The sequence below is a fragment of the Sparus aurata genome, unplaced genomic scaffold (genome assembly GCF_900880675.1).
Source record: "Sparus aurata unplaced genomic scaffold, fSpaAur1.1, whole genome shotgun sequence".
Classification (NCBI taxonomy): Eukaryota; Metazoa; Chordata; class Actinopteri; order Spariformes; family Sparidae; genus Sparus; species Sparus aurata.
The window spans coordinates 119,629-141,590 of NW_022045128.1; the positions used below are offsets into that span (position 1 = coordinate 119,629).

At 40.6% G+C, this 21,962-nt stretch overlaps 3 gene segments (V, D, J or C); all 3 read left to right on the plus strand.

Moving 5' to 3' along the window:
• Window positions 1–1,325: 1,325 nt before the first annotated feature.
• LOC115577884 (T-cell receptor alpha chain V region CTL-F3-like) lies at window positions 1,326–1,980 on the plus strand (the record flags this gene model as incomplete). The annotated part of the segment is given in 2 exon segments: window positions 1,326–1,368; window positions 1,664–1,980. Coding segments are annotated over 2 exon segments (360 nt in total), but the record flags the coding sequence as incomplete, so codon positions are not given.
• A 4,608-nt stretch (window positions 1,981–6,588) lies between these two features.
• On the plus strand, window positions 6,589–7,140 carry LOC115577880 (T cell receptor alpha variable 38-2/delta variable 8-like; the record flags this gene model as incomplete). The annotated part of the segment is given in 2 exon segments: window positions 6,589–6,745; window positions 6,836–7,140. Coding segments are annotated over 2 exon segments (426 nt in total), but the record flags the coding sequence as incomplete, so codon positions are not given.
• Window positions 7,141–11,373: 4,233 nt separating this feature from the next.
• LOC115577881 (T cell receptor alpha variable 14/delta variable 4-like) lies at window positions 11,374–11,825 on the plus strand (the record flags this gene model as incomplete). The annotated part of the segment is given in 2 exon segments: window positions 11,374–11,420; window positions 11,509–11,825. Coding segments are annotated over 2 exon segments (363 nt in total), but the record flags the coding sequence as incomplete, so codon positions are not given.
• Window positions 11,826–21,962: the final 10,137 nt, after the last annotated feature.

Below are 21,962 nucleotides of genomic sequence, written 5' to 3' on the forward strand. Positions count from 1 at the left end.
CTAAAATTAACTTCACTGTGGGTGGAATATATAAGATCCAGTCTATAAATTAAAAGTATTTGTAACACATACATGGCACATTAAATAATTGACCAACAAAATCAGACTGATTGATGGACAATAATGATCAACCATGAGACTTTAGAAGAGACAGTCTGACAGATGGAAACAATCTTTCTGGTTGGAGCTGAAAATCAACTTTGTGTGTGATTTATGTTTGTACAGGACTCTCATGATTTGACTGGTCCTCACATGGGACACAATAATGTGAACAGTATTGTTTGAGACAAGTTTCCAATCAGTCATTAATATGGTTGTCATGTGGAAGTGAAGGGGAGCACATTGTCAGATTGAAGATTGAGCCGGGTCAGGACCTTCACATGTGCTGTCAGGTGTAAATCAGTGTTACCTCATCAGCTGCTTCTTACCAGATGGAAATGATAGAAGTTAGTGAATAACAGCAGCACAGCAGTGACAAACACACTATCTGTCAGAGCTGTGAGAGGAAGGAGGGAGGGATTAAGGGAGGAGAGAAACTGAGACTCAAGTTCAGAAAAGACAAACTCTCACAGTGGAGTTTGATACAAAAACAGATTGTCTTGATCTTTAAGATGCTGTCAGTGAACTTCAGCCTGTCTGTCACTTTGTTTCTGATCACATTAACAGGTAGGTGACATAATTCACTTTACAAGAGCTTCAGTGATGAAATATTCACATCAGGAAGTTACAGAGTTATTTCTTCCTTTAGGTGTCAGCTGTGAAGAACTCAGTCCAGTCAAGAATGAAGAGTCCAGTTTAGAAGACAGCACTGTTACTCTGTCCTACACATACTCCAAACAAGCTGATGGCAATGATAATTTCTTCTGGTATCGACAATATCCAGGAAAACCACCAGAGTTTCTGTTCTACATCTCAGGGCTGAATGTTACAAGACCTGCAGAGTCTCTAAAACCAGACAATAAGTTCTCGACTAAACTGTCTGAAGAAAAACGTGGTGTGATTCTGCAGATCTCCTCTGCTGCAGTGACAGACTCTGCTGTGTACTACTGTGCTGTGAAGCCCACAGTGACAGGAAACACCAAAACTCTGTACAAAAACACAAGCTGACACACTGACAAGCTGCTGGAAGCCTTTTTTCTTCCACACTGTTGTACTGAACTTTTTACCTCCACTAGAGGGCGACATCATCAAGTAGGCGGTGCTCTACTTCTGCACTGTGTTCAACCATTCTGTCAATAATAACTGCTGCTGTGAAGAGAACAACTCTCACACTGAATGTTGAACATCAGCTAGTATCTCCTGTTCATTTAAACCTTGTTGTAGAGATGGAACATTGGCTGTGTATTATTCTTGCTGCTCTGTTCTTCGGTGAGACACAAAACACAACAAGTTGACATTTAAGACTATTTTATAACATTCAGCTGAACTGTGAGTGATTTTTATTCTCATGATACTTAAAACCAGATTAGATCATCTTTGTATGCATTTCACACATAACTCATATACATCAACGTGACAGCAGTCAGTAAAAATCACAACTATTCTACATGTCTGTGTGTCTGACTCTCTGGCTAGGTAACTCTTTAAACCTACTGATTGTTCTCCTTTAATCAATCATCTTTATTGATTCATCTCTTCCTCTGCATGTTCTCTTCTTCCTCAGAGTGTAAAGGAGCAGACAGAGTGATCCAGCCAACAGGAGATGTTATTGCTGCTGAAGGAGACACAGTTACACTGGACTGCAAATTTGAGACAACCACCGCATTTCCCTATTTGTTCTGGTACAAACAAGAAGTCAACGACTTCCCAGAGTACATGCTGAAATGTTTTTCACAAACAGTAGAACGTGCTGCTGACTTTGAGAAGGACAGATTTAATGCTACAATCATCAACAAGTCTGTCCCTCTGAAGATCCAGAAGCTTCAGCTGTCTGACTCTGCTGTGTACTACTGTGCTCTCACTGTGAAGCCCACAGTGACAGGAAACACCAAAACTCTGTCCAAAAACCTTTGGAGCAAAGACAACACAATACTCAACAACATCCACTAGAGTGAGTCACACTGTTAAACTTCAGCAGGATGTGATGAGGTCTGGTTTGTAGAGTAGTCCTCTGTGTCTTGGTGGCCTCCCTCACTCGTCTCCTTCTTGCACAGTAACTTAGTTTGTGAGGACGGCCTGCATTTTCCATATTCCTTCCTTTTCTTAATGATGGATCTAAATGAACTCTGAGGGATGTTCAGTGACTTGGAAATGTTTTTGTTTCCATCCCCTCACTTTTACTTTTCAATTACCTTTTCACAGAGTTGCTTGGAGTGTTCTTTTGTCTTCATGGCGTAACTGTAGCCATGAATACTGATTAACCAGTGACTGGACCTTCAGACACAGGTGTCTTTATACTACATTCACTGCACTCAGGTGTTCTCCATTTCACCAACTATGAGACCACTAGCACCAATTGGCTAGACTTCTGTCCAATTAGGTCAGTCAATTTAACAAGGTTAATACTAGGTTAATGCAATCACTTATTTGACATTAAGTTTTTGTCAAAAAAGCTAAATTATGTTCACCTAAAAGGGAAAAACATCCAAGGGGGTGAATACTTTTTGTAGGCACTGTATGAAATTGAGCACACCCCTAATGTGTGTGGTTACCTTAGCTGATGAGTTCAACACATTTTATGCTCACTTTGATCGTCTCAGGAAAAACTGAGGTCTACTCAGTTTTCAGAGCGTCAAACACTGTCAGGATCAGCAGTGTCCTGCTCAGACTGAATTAAACTGGACCCTCACCAGTTTACATTCAGCACCAACACATCCACAGAGGAGCTCACATACTAGTAAAATAAAGTGGTGAACACATTCATGCATCAGTAATTATAATCCAGTAATCTGTGTCTGAAATGAAACACTCTCCATAACGAGTGCTTTCTGTTTTGGTACTTTAAATATAGTTTCATACTAACTGTTTCGTATTAGCAGGGAAAATTGGAATGTATAACTTCTACTTGTAGCAGAGTATTCATAGTCTGAATCTTCACCAAGTGAAAGTACTGATATCACGTAGTACTTCTTCCACCTCTGTTATCTTACAGTGAATGTTTTTGATTTGCTCAAACAACCAGTTGAGTTTGAGGAGGCCTGTCAGTCAGTCAGAGGACAGAAATAGCTGCTGATCAGTTACCATTAGGGATGCACAATAATATCGGCAAGCTATCGTATCGGCCAATACTGATTTTAAAATCAACTCTAGGATTCAATTAGCCGATAAATAAATAGAATGCTGCTTCCTGATTAAATCAGATTAAATGCCTGATGGCACGAGGATTATGTGACACAGTGCGACGTGATACGTCACTTACATCAGCCTGCAGAAGAGCGAGGGAGAAGCTTAAAATGTCAGCAGCGTGGAAGTTCTTTAAGGTGTCGGAAACAGATAGCAAAGTTTGTATTTGCAATGATTGTTCAGCGTCTGTGATGCAAGAAGGAGCCAAGATGCATTCTTTTAACACCACAAACTTAATTGTCCATTTGAAGAACCATCAACCGGAATGTTGCCTCAAGTTTGTAACAACAAACAAGGACACGGGGAAAAACAGGTAACTGGCTGGAGAGAAACTCACCACCTGTCTCCTCTACAGTCTTTGGTAAAAGCCAAGAATAACAACCACAAGGGCAAAAGGCATCACTCAGAAACTGATGGAGTGTATCGCTCTGGACAACCAGTCCTTTTCGTTTGTTGAAGATGTCGGATTCCTCAGATTTTTGAACTACGTTGAGCTAAACGTAGGGATTTTTGTGATGTAGCCTTATCTTAGTTGCAGCGGTCATTTACAACAACACTGGGAAGGCATATATGTGTCATCAGTCTCTCTGCCACTTTCATTGGACTTTATAAAGGAGGCTTTGTTCTCACTTAGGACCGAATCTGTAGCTTACATGTTGTGCACTTTTGTTTTTATTTGCACTTTACCTCTCTGTTACAGGGTTGTGTGTTGTTCATACATAATATACGTTTAAGTATTTTTCTCATTTTTAAAAAGGAATGAACGTTTCAAAATTTTAAGCTTTGTATTTTAAGTCTACATTTACCAGTGGGCCAACCTGATAAGAGTATGAATAATAATATGTAAATTTCACTACAGAAGAGACTTGATGATCCCTGCAATAAGGTGTGGAGGAAGAAAGAGTATACATTTATAAATATCAGTATCGATATCGGTTATTAGCCAAATGAGTTGGAAAATACCGGCACATAACGGCAAATCAGCAAAAACTCCAGTATTGTGCATCTCTAGTTACAATACCTAGTTTGACTCCTTCAGAGGTGTTTAAGTTGAAATTTATGGAAAAAACACCTCCACTCTGATAACACATTTTAAAATCTGTGTTTAAAACTATACTGTGACATACATTTTAGGTCATACCGCTCCACCCGACTACAGATTGATTTGAGTGAATTCAGTCTGTTAACCAGGAGGAAGAAGAAGAGGTGAAAATACAGATCTTAGAGGAGACGGAGAGATTCAGGGAGGAGCTGAGCTGTTACTGAACTATAGAAGAGAGAGGAACTTCCATATTCAGCAGAGTTCAATACACAAACCAGAAACATTACCTTTATTCAACATGCTGTCACTGGACTATTATGGGCTGTCTCTGATGTTTCTCACTATTATAACAGGTATGTTACATTATGCTTTTATTATGTCAAGTTAAATTCTGATGTTTTCTGAAGGCAGTTCATTTCTTTTGAGTTTCTTTTAACATGATATAAAACATATTTCTCTTCCTTTAGGTGTCAGCTGTGAAGAACTCAGTCCAGTCAAGAATGAAGAGTCCAGTTTAGAAGACAGCACTGTTACTCTGTCCTACACATACTCCAAACAAGCTGATGGCAGTGATAATTTCTTCTGGTATCGACAATATCCAGGAAAACCACCAGAGTTCCTCATCTTTCACTTGGGAACACAAAATGACACAAACAATAGACTGTCTGTCAAAGTGAGTGAAGATAAAACCAGAATGCATCTGCAGATCTCCTCTGCTGCAGTGACAGACTCTGCTGTGTACTACTGTGCTGTGAGGCCCACAGTGACAGGAAACACCAAAACTCTGTACAAAAACCTTTGGAGCAAAGACAACACAATACTCCACAACATCCACTAGAGGGAGTCACACACCATGAACCATTACAGTCTGAGCCAGTGTCACTGGACTGATGACAAATACAACAAAACATCAACCAATAAAGATTCCACACAGAGCTGCTGTGACAACAGACAGAAATGGATTGGTTGAGTTGAAGTGAAAAAATAATGAGCTGATTGGCCCCGCCCATTTAGCCTCAACTCAACCAATGACATCATTCCTTCCTCATTGTGCTGCAGTGGAAGAACACTGCTCATCTGCTGTCTGTCTGGCTTTAATAAATCCAAAGACATGTTGCTTTACTTCTTTTTACTCTTCTGTCACTTTACAGGTGAGTTTCGGAACACAACAGGAATTTAAGTGTTGTTGAACCTGCTGCATTAACCACATATACACAACCTGGATTTCATCACTTTTCTCATGTCTTTGCTCTGACAGAGTCAATGCTCCTCATGTTTTCATCAGATTGACAAAATGGATGTTCATTGAATGATATTGTTTGTATGTGACTGTGAAGGAGCACAGAGTAACACTGTACACTTGATATTTTCCACTGTCTTCTCCTCTCAGCCTCATGAACAATGTTAGTCTAATGGCTTCATTTTCTACACTTTTTCCAGGACTAATAGCTGGAGACAGCATCTCTCCTGTAGAAGATGAAGTCAGTGGAAGAGAAGGACAATCTGTCAACCTCACATGTCAATATCAGTCAACAACAGATTATGTTAGACTTCACTGGTACAGACATCATTCTGACCTTCAGGCTCCTCAGTTTATACTCTGGAAAGGAGCAAAGTCAAACAGAGATTATGAATATATTCCTGATACTCGATATCAGTCTCAAACATCAGATACATCAACTACACTGACCATCAGAGAGCTAACCCTGGCAGACACAGCTCTCTACTACTGTGCTCTAGAAACACAGTGATACAAAGTGTAGAAGAGGCTGTACAAAAACCTGAACACAGATATCTGACTACTCTTCAAAGAGGAGGGAAGTGGTATTCAAACCACAGCTTCATATCAGATGGATTCTGCTAATTCCTGTTTTATCACAGTCACTGTGGTTACAGCTGCTAATGAAACACTGTGGGAGGATTCACATGAGCAGCAAATCCACATCAATGACAAACCAACTGGATGAAGCTTCAAACTCAACACACCATGAAAACAAAGACAATGACACTGAATCACTCAATAAATCCTCTTTGTAGCCTGTGGTTCATCAGGACACAATCAGCTGCTTCCATTGTTCAAAGTGTTGAGATACACTCTGAACAAACTAATAAACTCTGAATTGTTTGTTCTTTAACGTGTTAATCAAAATCATCAGAAAATATTCACCGTATTTGCCAAAATATATGAAAATGTCAATTAAGATTGTCAGTAAAGTTGTCAGTAGGGAGTAACACAGGGCTGTGAATGAGCCCTGTCACTGTGATCAGGCTCCTCCTTCTAATCCACCAACTGAGTGTTGATGAAGACTGAACACAGAGATCACAGCCTTCTTTACACTTGCTGTAGCTCACACTTACTCAACACTGCACATATGATGCAGCCTCTGTTCATCTCAGTGCTGCTGGCTGTTATGTGTCTCGGTATGAACACAACTCTGTTTCTGTGATATGGATCCAACACTGACATGATTCTTTAACAGCACACTGATACTGTTTGTTGCTGTTTTACAGAATGCAGAGCACAACAAGACAACGTGCTGCAGCCAGAAGGAGATGTGACTGCTGCTGAAGGAGAGGCAGTAACACTTGACTGTCAATATAACAGCAGTTCATCAAATGATTATCTCTTCTGGTACAAACAGGATGGAGACAACAGCCCCAAATTCATACTGAGCCGCTTTAAGATTGGTACAGGGAACACAGAGGACGGATATAAGGAGAGATTTTCATCCACACTGAATCCCACCTTAAGATCAGTTCCTCTGAAGATCCAGAAGCTTCAGCTGTCTGACTCTGCTGTGTACTACTGTGCTCTGCAGCCCACAGTGACAGGAAACACCAAAACTCTGTACAAAAACCTTTGCAGCAAAGACAACACAATACTCCACAACATCCACTAGAGGGAGTCACACACTGTTAAACTGCAGCAGGATGTGATGATACAGTCTGGAGGGTTTCCACTCATGAGACACAGTTGTGATGAAGAGCTTCACACATGAAGATGTGTTTAGGATATGAGTCTCCTCCTACTGACTGCAGAGGAGCTTCATTACAGAACTATTTGATTCCAGCTGGTTTATTATATGTAAGGTTCTACTATTTCGGACCTTCATACAATCAGTTGAACTGAGAACTGAGAAACTTTGAGGTCCTCCTCTTGTTCTGTCAACCAGCTGAAATGAAATCTTCATCAGCTGATTGTTGATGTTCAGCGTACCCCTCATCATCTGAGTATAAAATATGACAATAAGCTGCTATTTCATTATATCTGACTGAAGTTGTACAATGCTTGAATAATACACCCTGGTATAACACCAAGCTGTCTAACAAACACAACAGTCCACAGTGTCACTCTCATGTTGGACCTCACCTACCAGTGAAAACAACACAGTCTCTTTCTCTGGTCGAGTTACCACTGACAAACATGTCATGTCTACCAAAATAAAGGCACCAAAAAGACTTGCTTGGACAAAGGAGGAAAACCTGGTTTCATTATAACTCAGTAACTACACTACCTGCTGGAATCCTGGTTAAATCCTGTTTGAAAGTCTGAATGTCCTCTGAATGAACCACCAAACCAACCCTGATCTTCTCCTCATGTGGATGTTCTGGTTCTTTACTGGTGGCTCGACCTCCTAATGACTTCAACATTAGATGATCTGTGGGTCTGTCACACGTGTTGCTGTGAAACTGGGCTGAATAATGCTGTCTCTACTTCAGGGCCCGTATTCACAAAGACTTTTATCTTAATGTTAGGAGTACTCCTAAATCGGACTAAAAGTTTTTATGTAGGAGTCGTTTCTTAAAAGTAATTCACAAAGCCGCTGAGACCTACTTTTAGTTATGAAAACAGTGAACTCCTAAACTAGAAGTGACTCTCTGTTGCTATGGATGACGTCATTTTATAAGGACGCACTTAGAAGCGGTGACAAGGGTGATTGGCTGTTGAGTGACAGGGCAGCCCATTAAAAAAAGTCATTTAGGCTACGCAATGCATGAAGGGAAAATAAGGAAATTGCCTACGAGCCCATGACAAAGCCTATGAAAATATATTGGATAAAGAAATGTATTTATGAGGAGAATGAAGTGCCCCCCCCCCCCCCCCCCCCAAACAAAAACGCTTCGGACAAAAATGACAAATTAGAAGATTGCGATGAAAAACGTGAATTGCCAATAAAAGCGGCATTTGCTCGAAAAGCTGCGTCAAACCACTCTCCATTAAAATTCGGGAATCGTGTGTTGATCCGGGCCATTTCGCAACAATGTCCAGTACATTGTAACATGCGTCAAAGACAATTTGTGTATTCACACAGGACTAGTATAACCTGGGGGACCTCCAGTAATCTGTAATAATTGCGGAGGTCGTCTGTGATCTTAATCCCGTGCGAATGTCCGCAATTTAAAAATTCCACCGCAAATTACCTCCCATATTTCACCAAACACAGAGGTCATTTGATAATATTAGTTCCGTGCAAATCGGCATCTCTGTGATTTGGGGTTGTTTTTTGTTTTTCTTAAGGTTTTTTGTGTTTTCCACACCTTTTTTCTGCCTTTTTCCCGGTCGAGAATTATGGAGGCTGCGTTGGGAATTATGAATGAAAGTTTTGACAGCATTTTGGGTGCAAATTCAGGAGGCTCATCAGAAGAGCGAAATCTCGAAAGATGATTAGATGGATTACATACATGGCAGCATGCGGTAAGGAACATTTTTCCATCTTTCAACAGGCTCACCAGTTATTATATTAAAAATATCCATATCTAACTGTTGTGCTGCTCCAGCGATTGGATTGGATTGTTTCAGTTGATTGGGGACGTTATTGCGTCTCTCACCAACTCAACCACAACTTCAATCCCTTTGCGGTCCATCCAACATCGTTTTAATAATTCCCTGTCATTTAGCGTCTTCTAAACATTCGGCTGTTACCAGGTCTTAGCGAGTCAGGAGTCCTCTGGACTACTTCTAAGGTCTCCCAGACTTAGCTGCTACTTTTAGGCTTAAAATGTTTAGTGAATAACTCTTATTTTCAAAAATTAGGACTCCTAAAGTTACGACTGACACGCCCATTATTTTTAGGAGTTGCTCCTAAATTCGCCTGTTAGGAGCTACTTTTAGCCTTAAGCTTCTTTGTGAATACGAGCCCAGGACTATAAAATCAGTCCATTGTTTTGTTTACAGACCATGAAAAGATGATCTACCCTTAAAATCCTCACAGCTACAGGTCTGTAACTCTCATTTCAAAGAAATCACCAACAAGTAAAACTATCAGCTGAAAGCTGTTACAAACTGCTGCCTTCAGTCTGTTAACCAGGAGGAAGAAGAAGAGGTGAAAATACAGATCTAAGAGGAGACGGAGAGATTCAGGGAGGAGCTGAGCTGTTACTGAACTATAGAAGAGAGAGGAACTTCCATATTCAGCAGAGTTCAATACACAAACCAGAAACATTACCTTTATTCAACATGCTGTCACTGGACTATTATGGGCTGTCTCTGATGTTTCTCTCTATTATAACAGGTAGGTTGCATTTTGCAGCATGTAAAATGTTTGAATTCTTGACAGTATAAAACAGGTTTCTCTTCCTTTAGGTGTCAGCTGTGAAGAACTCAGTCCAGTCAAGAATGAAGAGTCCAGTTTAGAAGACAGCACTGTTACTCTGTCCTACACATACTCCAAACAAGCTACTGCTGGAGATTATTTCTTCTGGTATCGACAACATCCAGGAAAACCACCAGATTTCCTTATTTCTCACTTAGAAACAGGAGAAATATTAAAAAATCAAGACAATAGACTGTCTGCTGAAGTGAGTGATGATAAAACCAAACTGCATCTGCAGATCTCCTCTGCTGCAGTGACAGACTCTGCTGTGTACTACTGTGCTGTGAGGCCCACAGTGACAGGAAACACCAAAACTCTGTACAAAAACCTTTGGAGCAAAGACAACACAATACTCCACAACATCCACTAGAGGGACTCACACACTGTTAAACTGGTTTAAATCCTGGTTTGATGTGTTTGAAAAAACATCAGAATGAAACAAACAATGAATGAACAATAATTCAAAATATGTTTCTTGGATCAATAGAAGCAAAAATCATCTAAGATTGAACATTTTAGATGTCAGTATTATATCACCAAATCCTGGTTGGATGTTTGTTAAAAAAAACACATTTGGAATCACAGAAAATATGAAATGTGATGTTTCACCTGAGTTTAGGAGGAAAACTAAAATATATCATCTGTGTAACATTCTCACCACATATGAGACATTATTAATCAGTCGTTAGAAGGGGAATCACCCCCATTGATTAAGTCCTGTGGTGATGGACGGGCTGATGATGAGGTGAACTTGTAGGTTCAGTGAAGCAGCTGGTCTCACTTCTTCAGGATGATGAGTCCAGGCTCCAACAAGGTTTATCTGAGTCCACAGAGGAGACACACAGCATGTGTTCTCTGGTCTTGTTGTGTTCAGTGACAGGCTGTAGAGTTGAGATGCATCGAGCCAAAAAGTCTTCAAAAGTCAATGTTTACTTGATAAAAATAAGGAGGATTAGAAAATCAATAATGATTCTTCAAGCAAGCCTTTGCTTCTGGCTTTTAAGAATATTTGCAGTCATTGTTAGCAGCATGTAGAAGACGGAGGGCTTCAACACCGAGAGCCTTAAAAGTGTGATGAGCAAAAGCCAAAAGTCAGGACAAGAGGACGAGCTGAAAAGTGACAAGAGACCATAAGACGGCATGTGTTAAAAGTTATGACCAGAACTCATCAGACAGCAGAGTGGAATCCTCTGAATTCACACAACACAGGCACAAAGAGACTTTTGATTAAACCATCAAAATGTTGATGAAAGAACTTAGTTTCTTTGTATATTCCTGTGTTCAGTCCACTACAATCATCATGAAGAACATTTGAGCTGAACAGATGAAATGTAAATGAGATTTAATGTAGAGAGTTCCTCAACAGATGATACAGATGAAGGACCAATGATGTGAAGGCCCAGATCCATCAGAGTATCAATGTTCTTCCTCTCTATCCTCCCCTCTCACTGCAGACATGAAACACTGGCTGAGAAACATCCTGATTCTGACTCTCTGGCTAGGTAACTCTTTAAACCTACTGATTGTTCTCCTTTAATCAATCATCTTTATTGATTCATCTCTTCCTCTGCATGTTCTCTTCTTCCTCAGAGTGTAAAGGAGCAGACAGAGTGATGCAGCCAACAGGAGATGTCATTGCTGCTGAAGGAGACACAGTTACACTGGACTGCAAATTTGAGACCAGTGACACAAGTCCATATCTGTTCTGGTACAAACAGGATGGAAACAACAGCCCTAAATTCATACTGAGCCGCATTCAACGGGATGAGGGGAACGCACCAGATGAGTTTAAGGAAAGATTTTCATCCACATTAGATTCTACCTCAAAATCAGGTCCATTGAAGATCCAGAAGCTTCAGCTGTCTGACTCTGCTGTGTACTACTGTGCTCTGCAGCCCACAGTGACAGGAAACACCAAAACTCTGAACAAAAACCTTTGGAGCAAAGACAACACAATACTCCACAACATCCACTAGAGGGAGTCACACACTGTTAAACTTCAGCAGGATTTGATGATACAGTCTGGGATGATAATGAGATGTAAAGCTTTAGAATTTATACCACTGACAATATATTCACTCTGAACATTGAAGTATATTTCACCAGGGCAGCACTGAAAACACTTTTGATGTTGAAATCAGATCTTTGACAAGATTAATCTATAAAGTATCATAGATGAATCTAATTTGTTGTTTGTCCAGATTCCTCTAGATTTCAATACTGAGTCAACAAGTTGTTGTTTGATGTTTGTAAATCTACATCATGGTCTTGTTGTGTTGGACACCATCAGGCCTCAATGACTACCGACCACTGGCCCTCACATCTTACGTCATGAAGGTGCTGGAGAGACTGGTCTTGGCCCACCTGAGGCTGCATGTGAGAGCCCTGCTAGACCCTCTGCAATTTGCTTACTAGCCCCACTTGGGAGTTGATGACGCTGTCATCTACCTGCTGCAACGAGCCCATACGCACCTGGATGGTGGTGGCAGCTCTGTGAGAATCACATTCTTTGATTTATCCAGTGCTGTTAACACCATCCAGCCACTGTCACTGGGTGAGAAGCTGCGGGTGATGGGTGTCGACACTTCCATTGTCTCCTGGATTACTGACTACCTGACAGGCAGGCCACAGTTTGTCCGTATGGGCAGTGTTCTGTCTGATGCGGTGGTTAGTGATACAGGAGCTCCACAGGGGACTGTACTGTCTCCTTTCCTGTTCACCTTATACACCACTGACTTTCAGTACAACACCGGGTCGTGTCACCTGCAGAGGTTTTCTGACAACTCAGCTGTTGTTGGTTGCATAAGTGAGGGACAGGAGGAGGAGTACAGGGCACTGGTGGACAACTTTGTGGAGTGGACTCGACAGAATCACCTGCGGCTGAACTTCACTTTGCGGCAATAGCTCAGTCCGTAGGGACTTGGCTTGGGGACTTGGAGGTCGCCAGTTCAAGTCCCACTTGGATTCATCCTGGCATGTGTTGCAGCCCGTTTGCTCATCTCCTCTACATTGTGTGTGTGTGTGCACGTGTCAAATACGAGTGATAAAAAGAATTTACCAAGTTAGGATTCAAATAAATGAATAAAATTATGGTGATTGATTTTAGGAAGAAGAGGAGGAGGGCTTCCCAACCTCTGTGCATTCTGGGAAGGGATGTGGAGGATTATAAGTACCTTGGTGTTACCATCAACCACAGACTGGACTGGAGATCTAACACTGAAGCTGTTTACAAGAAGGGGATGAGCAGACTTTACTTCCTGAGGAAGCTGAGATCCTTCAACGTGTGCAGCAAGATGTTGGAGATCTTTTATCAGTCTGTGGTGGCCAGTGTACTTTTCTTTGCTGTGGTTTGTTGGGGAAGCAGCATTGGAGCCAGCGACACCAACAGACTCAATAAACTCATTAGGGAGGCTCTGCTCTGTGATTGGCTGTAAACAGGACACTCTGGAGGCTGTGGTGGAGAGGAGGACACTGACCGAAGGCTGCTTCAGCTTCGCTATCGTAACAACAGATAGAGGAAATCTTTCCTGCCACAAGCCACCACTCCACTCAGCAACTCTCTCACCTCTGCCTGACATAGAGATCTCTGATCTCACTACTGTTTTTGTTCAGTTTATAACATGCTTACATCTAAGCATTTTAGGTTCTTGTAAATCTATTTATCTATTTATATTCCCTGTGGTTCTATCATTGCACACTTATGTGTACATTTTGGTTCTGTCATTGCACATTCATAGAAATTGTTTACTTCTTGTACAGTTGTATAGATAATTATTGTTTCAAGTATAGTTTGCACTGTGCATATACCTTGCTTTCTATTTATGTCATGTACAGAGCATTTTTCTTTTTCTTTCTTTTATTCTTGTGGACTGTTACGGCTCCCGCCGGCATCTGTCTGTAGTGTGTGTTTTTCTTTCAGCCAGAGTGAACGCTCATATCGCCCCAAAGATCGAGTGGCTCCCGCACCCCATTGGCTCCGCATTCCTGGCGTGGCAGCGATGGGTGGCCAACACAGGCAGCGAGGACTTAAAAAGCCGATGCTGCCCGACGATGAGTGTGGATTGTTTTTGCCAACGCATCTACTTAGCTGAGACTCTGTGCAAATTGTACTGTGAGAAATTAAAGTGTGAATAACTTAGAGTGTGTTTGTTCGTGTGGGTGCGGGAGTGCTTGTGAGTGTGCGTGTGCTCTGGGTAAAACCAGAGCAAGAGTGTCTGAGCTAAGGGAAGCAGTAGGTAGTGTTTTCTCCTGTGTTTGGTATTAGGTTAGGGAGGTAGGTTCAGCACTTGTCTTTTTGTTTCTTTTTTTTTTCTGTAGGGATTAGTAAGTTTCATGCTCCAGAGTTTAGATCGGTATTTTGTTTGTTATTTTAGGCCTGGGTTCACCCTGAAGCCACGCTTCATCACTATTGCACCTATCACTGTACATATTGCACCTGTTGTCCTGTAATAAATTGCATTCTTCTCTTAACTTACACCGTGTTCTGGTGTCGGTTATTTATGTTAGGCTCGGCTCCCTAGACCGAGCGTAACAGGACACACTACTGCTGTAACAAAATAATTTCCCAGACTGGGATCAATCAAGTAATTCTATTCTATTTTATTCTATTCTATTTTATTCTATTCAGAGACAGGTTGCGGAGTTTAGATGAATGGAGCCAAAAAGTCTTCAAAAGTCAAAATTAAATAGATAAAAAAATAAGGAGGATCACAAAATGAATGATGATTCATCAAGCAAGCATTTTTCTTCTGGCTTTTAAAAATCTTTGCAGTCATTTTTCTCAGTTCAGAGTTCATTCTGGAGCTTTGGGTTGTTCTCAGTAAAAAGTGAAAAACAGAAGCCCACATCCCTAAATGCTGGTTAGCAGTATGTCCAAGTAGGAGGGCTTCAACACGGAGAGCCCAAAAAGTGTGATGAGCAAAAGCCAAGAGTCAGGGCAAGAGGACGAGCCGAAAAGAGAAAAGTGACCGTAAGACGGCGTGACTTGTAAAGTTTTATATTCTAGGGCTGTATCAAGTCATAAGTAAATCATACTGGTTAACATCAAATACACTCATGCTGTGCTGACATTTCATTATGTCAAGTGTGAAAAGTTATTACCAGAACTCATCAGACAGCAGAGTGGAATCCAGTGAATTAACAACACAGGCACAAAGAGACTTTTGATTAAACCATCAAAATGTTGATGAAAGAATTAGTTTTCTTCGTATATTCCTGTGTTCAATCCGCTACAATCATCATGAAGAACATTTGAGCTGAACAGATGAAATGTAAATGAGATGTAAATGTAGAGAGTTCCTCAACAGATGATACAGATGAAGGACCAATGATGTGAAGGCCCAGATCCATCAGAGTATCAATGTTCTTCCTCTCTCTCCTCCCCTCTCACTGCAGACATGAAAACACTGGCTGAGAAAACTCTGATTCTGACTCTCTGGCTAGGTAACTCTTTAAACCTACTGATTGTTCTCCTTTAATCAATCATCTTTATTGATTCATCTCTTCCTCTGCATGTTCTCTTCTTCCTCAGAGTGTAAAGGAGCAGACAGAGTGATCCAGCCAACAGGAGATGTCATTGCTGCTGAAGATGACACAGTTACACTGGACTGCAAATTTGAGACCAGTAACCCAGGTCCAACATTATTCTGGTACAAACAGGATGGAAACAACAGCCCCAAATTCATACTGAGCTGCCCCCAGTTTGGTACGGGGAACACAGAGAAGAAATATGAGGAGAGATTTTCATCCAAAGTGAATTCTACCTCAAAATCAGTTCCTCTGAAGATCCAGAAGCTTCAGCTGTCTGACTCTGCTGTGTACTACTGTGCTGTGAGGCCCACAGTGACAGGAAACACCAAAACTCTGTACAAAAACCTTTGGAGCAAAGACAACACAATACTCCACAACATCCACTAGAGGGAGTCACACACTGTTAAACTGCAGCAGGATGTGATGATACAGTCTGGAGTGTTTTCACTCATGAGACACAGTTGTAATGAAGAGCTTCACAAATGAAGACAGTCTGACATATGAATCTCTTCCTACTGACTGCAGAGGAGCTTCATGACAGAACTGTTTGATTTCAGCTGTGAACATCAGACAAAACCCAACTCAATTAAGTTATTCACACTGGACATTCAATTACAGCATTTCACCTCTGTCAACATGGAAAAACTCACTGCAATTTTGTTCTTTTCAACTCTCGTAGGTATGGATGATTTTCCCAATGTATGATTCAAATGATGTACTTCTGATTGAACTGAACTCTAAATATAACGTGTTGTTTCCTTCACTAGGTAACACCTTGGAAGATGATATTGCTGCCAGCAGAGCTGAAGTGTTTTCATCAGAGGGCAGTAGTGTTACTCTGTCCTGTAACTATTCAGTTAAAGCTCATAATCTCCAGTGGTATCGACAGGATCCTGGATCAGCTCCTCAGTTCCTTCTCCTGATCACTGATACAAAAGAGCCTTCAGTGGTGAGAGCAACACCTCCACACCCTCGACTGACTGCTGAACTGAATGACAAGAGAAATCAAGTCCATCTGCAGATCTCCTCTGCTGCACTGACAGACTCTGCTGTGTACTACTGTGCTGTGACGCCCACAGTGACAGGAAACACCAAAACTCTGTACAAAAACCTTTGGAGCAAAGACAACACAATACTCCACAACATCCACTAGAGGGAGTCACACACCATGAACCCATTACAGTCTGAGCCAGTGTCACTGGACTGATGACAAATCCAACAAAACATCAACCAGTAAAGATTCCACACAGAGCTGCTGTGACAACAGACAGAAATGGATTGGTAGAGTTGAAGTGAATAAATAATGTGAAGAGCTGATTGGCCCCGCCCATTTAGCCTCAACTCAACCAATGACATCATTCCTTCCTCATTGTGCTGCAGTGGAAGAACACTGCTCATCTGCTGTCTGTCTGGCTTTAATAAATCCAAAGACATGTTGCTTTACTTCTTTTTACTCTTCTGTCACTTTACAGGTGAGTTTTGGAACACAACAGGAATTTAAGTGTTGTTGAACCTGCTGCATTAACCACATATACACAACCTGGATTTCATCACTTTTCTCATGTCTTTGCTCTGACAGAGTCAATGCTCCTCATGTTTTCATCAGATTGACAAAATGGATGTTCATTGAATGATATTGTTTGTATGTGACTGTGAAGGAGCACAGAGTAACACTGTACACTTGATATTTTCCACTGTCTTCTCCTCTCAGCCTCATGAACAATGTTAGTCTAATGGCTTCATTTTCTACACTTTTTCCAGGACTAATAGCTGGAGACAGCATCTCTCCTGTAGAAGCTGAAGTCAGTGGAACAGAAGGACAATCTGTCAAACTCATATGTCAATATGAGACAACTGATGACGATGTTGCCCTTCACTGGTACAGACATCATTCTGACCTTCAGGCTCCTCAGTTTATACTCTGGAAAGGAGCCAAAGGGTTCACAGATGAATATATTCCTGATAATCGATATCAGTCTCAAACAACACCAACATCAACCTCACTGACCATCAGAGAGCTAACCCTGGCAGACACAGCTCTCTACTACTGTGCTCTAGAAACACAGTGATACAAAGTGTAGAAGAGGCTGTACAAAAACCTGAACACAGATATCTGACTACTCTTCAAAGAGGAGGGAAGTGGTATTCAAACCACAGCTTCATATCAGATGGATTCTGCTAATTCCTGTTTTATCACAGTCACTGTGGTTACAGCTGTTAACACAGTGACTCCAAACCAACGATGAATTGTTTTACCTCTCTGGATGATGAGGACACACCTGCTGTCACTGAACCAACTGAATGAAGCTTCAAATACAAGAACATTTGAAAACTAAAGACTTAGTTACAGTCTCTCATCATGTCTTCTGTGCTTTGGTCTGGACCCAGATGTTCTCCAGTAAATCCTGGAAGCTATTGATTTGATGGTTTTCAAGCACTTCCTTGAATTTTTAAGGTTTTCTCTTAATCTCTCTTTTTCTTGATTATAGTTAAGTTGAGACAGAAGCTTAATAAGAGCAGACAGTGTTATCTGAGGGGAAGATAGAAGAAAACAACATCCCACCAGCACAATATGGTGATTTTTAGATAATTTAACATGAAGAGATATTCTGAATTATGTTCTGGACTCAAAAAACACTAATTCAACATTAAATATATTTGATTTAAAAAGCCACTTAACTGTCTTTTCTTTGATGCCTGTCCAATAAACACTGTAAACATTAATGCAAATATCTGTACAGATTCTGTAAGCTCCGTTTCTGATAACACAATATCAGGCTTAGAGTTTATCCATATTCTAAACATGTCCATTTAAGAGAATAAGCTTCTGACATTGATATGAATAATCCTGAATCCATGAATAAAATCTGCAGGTGTGAGGCATTGTGCAGGAGTGACAGGACCTGGATTTGTCCCAACATATCCCGAGAGCAAAAGCAATAATAAAACAATGAGTTTGTGCTTGATGTTACAGACTTTTACGTCTGTCAGAAGACTGGCGGTGAATACATTTCCAGTAAATGATGTTGTATGAATGTTAAATTGTCCCCTCAACACAAGGAGACAATAACAACTACAAGAAGCCATTTTGACCACATACATCACAACCCTCAGCAAGAGGAGGAGCTACACGACTGAATATGAGAGGCTTCATTTTAGAAGTGAAGAGCTGCTGTGTTCTCTCTGTTCTTCATTCACTACAACTGAAGATAATGCAGCTCTTTTTCATCTGGATGATGATCTTCATGTTTCATGCTGGTAAGTCAACTTTAATCAAGTTTTTCTTTGACTAAACTCACTGTAAAGAAATACAAATGTCACAGTGAAATATATGTTTGTTCTTTCAGGATCCTCTGATGATTTAGTGAAACCATTTAAAGATGTGATGCTGGCTGTGGAAGGAGACACTGTGACTCTCTCCTGCAACTATTCAGGCTCTGTTATCAGCCTCTACTGGTATCATCAGAAGCCCAGTTCATCTCCACAGTTTCTCATCAGAGAAGGTTCAGAGAAAACACGGAAGTTGTCTGTTTCACATGATAGAGACAGAAAGGAGTTTCATCTGCAGATCTCCTCTGCTGCAGTGACAGACTCTGCTGTGTACTACTGTGCTATGAGCCCCACAGTGACAGGAAACACCAAAACTCTGTACAAAAACCTTTGGAGCAAAGACAACACAATACTCCACAACATCCACTAGAGGGAGTCACACACTGTTAAACTTCAGCTGGATGTGACTATGACATCTACCATCTTTGGACTCACAAAGTCACAAACACAAAACAGTGGAACTGATGAGTTCTATGTGTGAGATCATTGCACTACATGACAGTTTGGTCCAGAAGACAAACAGGAGGACAAAATAATCCCTGATTACTTTAACTGACATATGATGTGTTTGTCTGTATGTTGACTGTGTTCATCAGTAACACATCATTGTTGATCAAATATTTAATGACGTTATTTCCAACCAGATCAAGACATTCACCAATGGACAGAAGAACTTCTGTCAAACAAAGAGACATTGTGTGATAAAGAGTATGAGCAGAAACTAGAGTCAGTATTCAGACACTTAGTCAGTTTAAACTGAAGAAGAGCTGCTTGATATTCAGCTCTCGCTGCTGACACTCAAAGAAATCATGTTTGTAGAGACTGAACAGAAAAGAGTCTGGAGAGAGAAATTCATGTTTCACAGCTGGGATTGTTTTTTAAAGAAGCCTCCATTTAGAAAGGAAATGGGATTCATTTTTTCCAGCATGTGTTTCACATGTTTGACTCATCAAAAACACAAAAATATATCCGACATGAGTAAAACATGATTTATATGTGTGCTACTGCAGTATCAGCATCATTTCAGAGTTGAAGGTAGAGGAAGTTTAACAGAAAGAAGAGAAAATACAAATCTAAGAAGAGACGGAGAGAAATTAAATGTCATTTTCATTATAATCACAATTTATAATTATCCCCAATAATCACTTCTTATTATTGACAGCCAAGTTTAACCCAAAACTCCCTATTAATGTCAGACTGTAGTTTCTGGGCTCTCTTCATCAAAGGTGTTGGCGTGTAGTTTGATGATGAAAGGATTCTGCAGAGGCAAGGCTGGATGGAATGATAAAGAAATCTTTATTGAAATAGATCTCAAGCCTGCAGCTGAACCAGTGGCTGCCCTCTGGTGTTCTCAGATCCTGGCAAAGTTCTGCCCAGTGCTTTGCCCTCTGCTCTACCAGAAATCCTCTCAAACCTTCTATCTTAGGAAATCTACAAATAACCACCCCAACCGTCTCTCCCTGTGCAGGCCTTTTTAGAGTCCCTTCTCCAGTACACACCTACTTCTCCTAATTGGTCATTTTGGTAAATTATCCAATAGACTATAAGAGGAGTTGACCTGTCTCCCTGTTCATCTCCCATAACTCATATAACTTGGCTGCGGTCGACCTTAGGTCTTCTCCCAAAATGACCTGTCTGTCTTTCTACAGGAACATAAACGTTTAGGCATCTTTCCCCATTTGACGTGAGGGTCAAAGTAACCTTTAACACACCCACAGCTGAAAAACAAGTCAGAGAACCCTGGACCTGCAAGCTCCACAATGTCTACATTCCTTCACTCACACAAGGAGAAACAATCAGTCATCATTAAATCTAAACTAAGTAAAATCAAAGATCAGAATGTGTTGCCATCCAGATACCTCAAGATGAATCACCATATATGGTTCCCCATGTGAGGCAACATACAATATATATCTCTGCATGTTACCAGTAACAAGATTAAGTTGTACAGTGATGAAAAAGTTTTGACTCTACATTAGGAGTATAGAACAAGTACATCTTCTCTTTACAAACCCAGAAAAGATCAGAGATGGACAGAGTGATCGACCCCAGTACTTGAGTAAGAGTACAAATACTACTGGTCAAAATTTACTCCGTTACAAGTAAAAGTAGCTCAGTCGACATGTTACTCGAGTAAGAGTAAAAATGTACTTGCTTTTAAAGGTACTTAAGTATCCAAAAGTACATGCTTTTAAATTTGCTTTAAGTAAAAGTAAGAGTATATTTCTTATTTTTCACATCAATGAATTACTATAATTTTTTCTAAATGAATTTAAGGAACTTTTAAACTTGTTTCTGAGAATTAACTCTTTGAAACCACCTGCACTGATGTGCTTGCTTTTAGAACCACAATATTATATAAGCCTGCAGAAACACCTATAAAAACAGATCAAATGAATGGGATCACAGGAGGACAGCAGATGTTGCAGATACCAGATGTTTACTAACAATCATTAAAACTGTAACCAAATGAACCTGCACCGTCCAACTAACTCTCTATCATTTAGCTAAGTTGGGAACTGGAACCCCCTCAAAGACCAATGTTGTCCCCAGACCACTGGTTGAGAATCACTGCTTTACAAAAAACTACATGATGCAGCCATTGTCGCGGTTTTGTGTTGACGACCGCAGTCGAGAGCGTGGCTACTTTGGTGGTTTTCTTATGGGGAGGGATGACGTATTTCTGCTTTTACATAGATCCCAGTGGAGAGCGTGCACTGTGATAGGTTTCCTTCTTTGACAAACACAGCTTGTGTCCAATAGTATTTTAGAAAAAAAAAAAAAAAAAAAAGAGCAGACCTGAAAGTAGCGAGTACGTTTCAGCCTTCCTAGAAATTAACTCAAGTAAAAGTAAAAATATTTGTCTTGGAAATGTATTCAACTAAGAGTAATAAGTACCAAAGAAATCTAATACTCAAGGAAAGTACAAATCCTCTGGATATGTACTTAAGTACAGTACTCAAGTAAATTTACTCCGTTACTGTCCACCATGGAAAAGATGATCTATCATTGAAATCATCAGAGCCACATTTTATAATTAAATACAGCTCCAGCTGTTACAAGCTGCTGCCTTCAGTCTGTTAACCAGGAAGAAGAAGAAGAGAGTGAAATACAGATCTAAGAGGAGACGGAGAGATTCAGGAGGAGCTGAGCTGTTACTGAACTAGAGAAGAGAGAGGAACTTC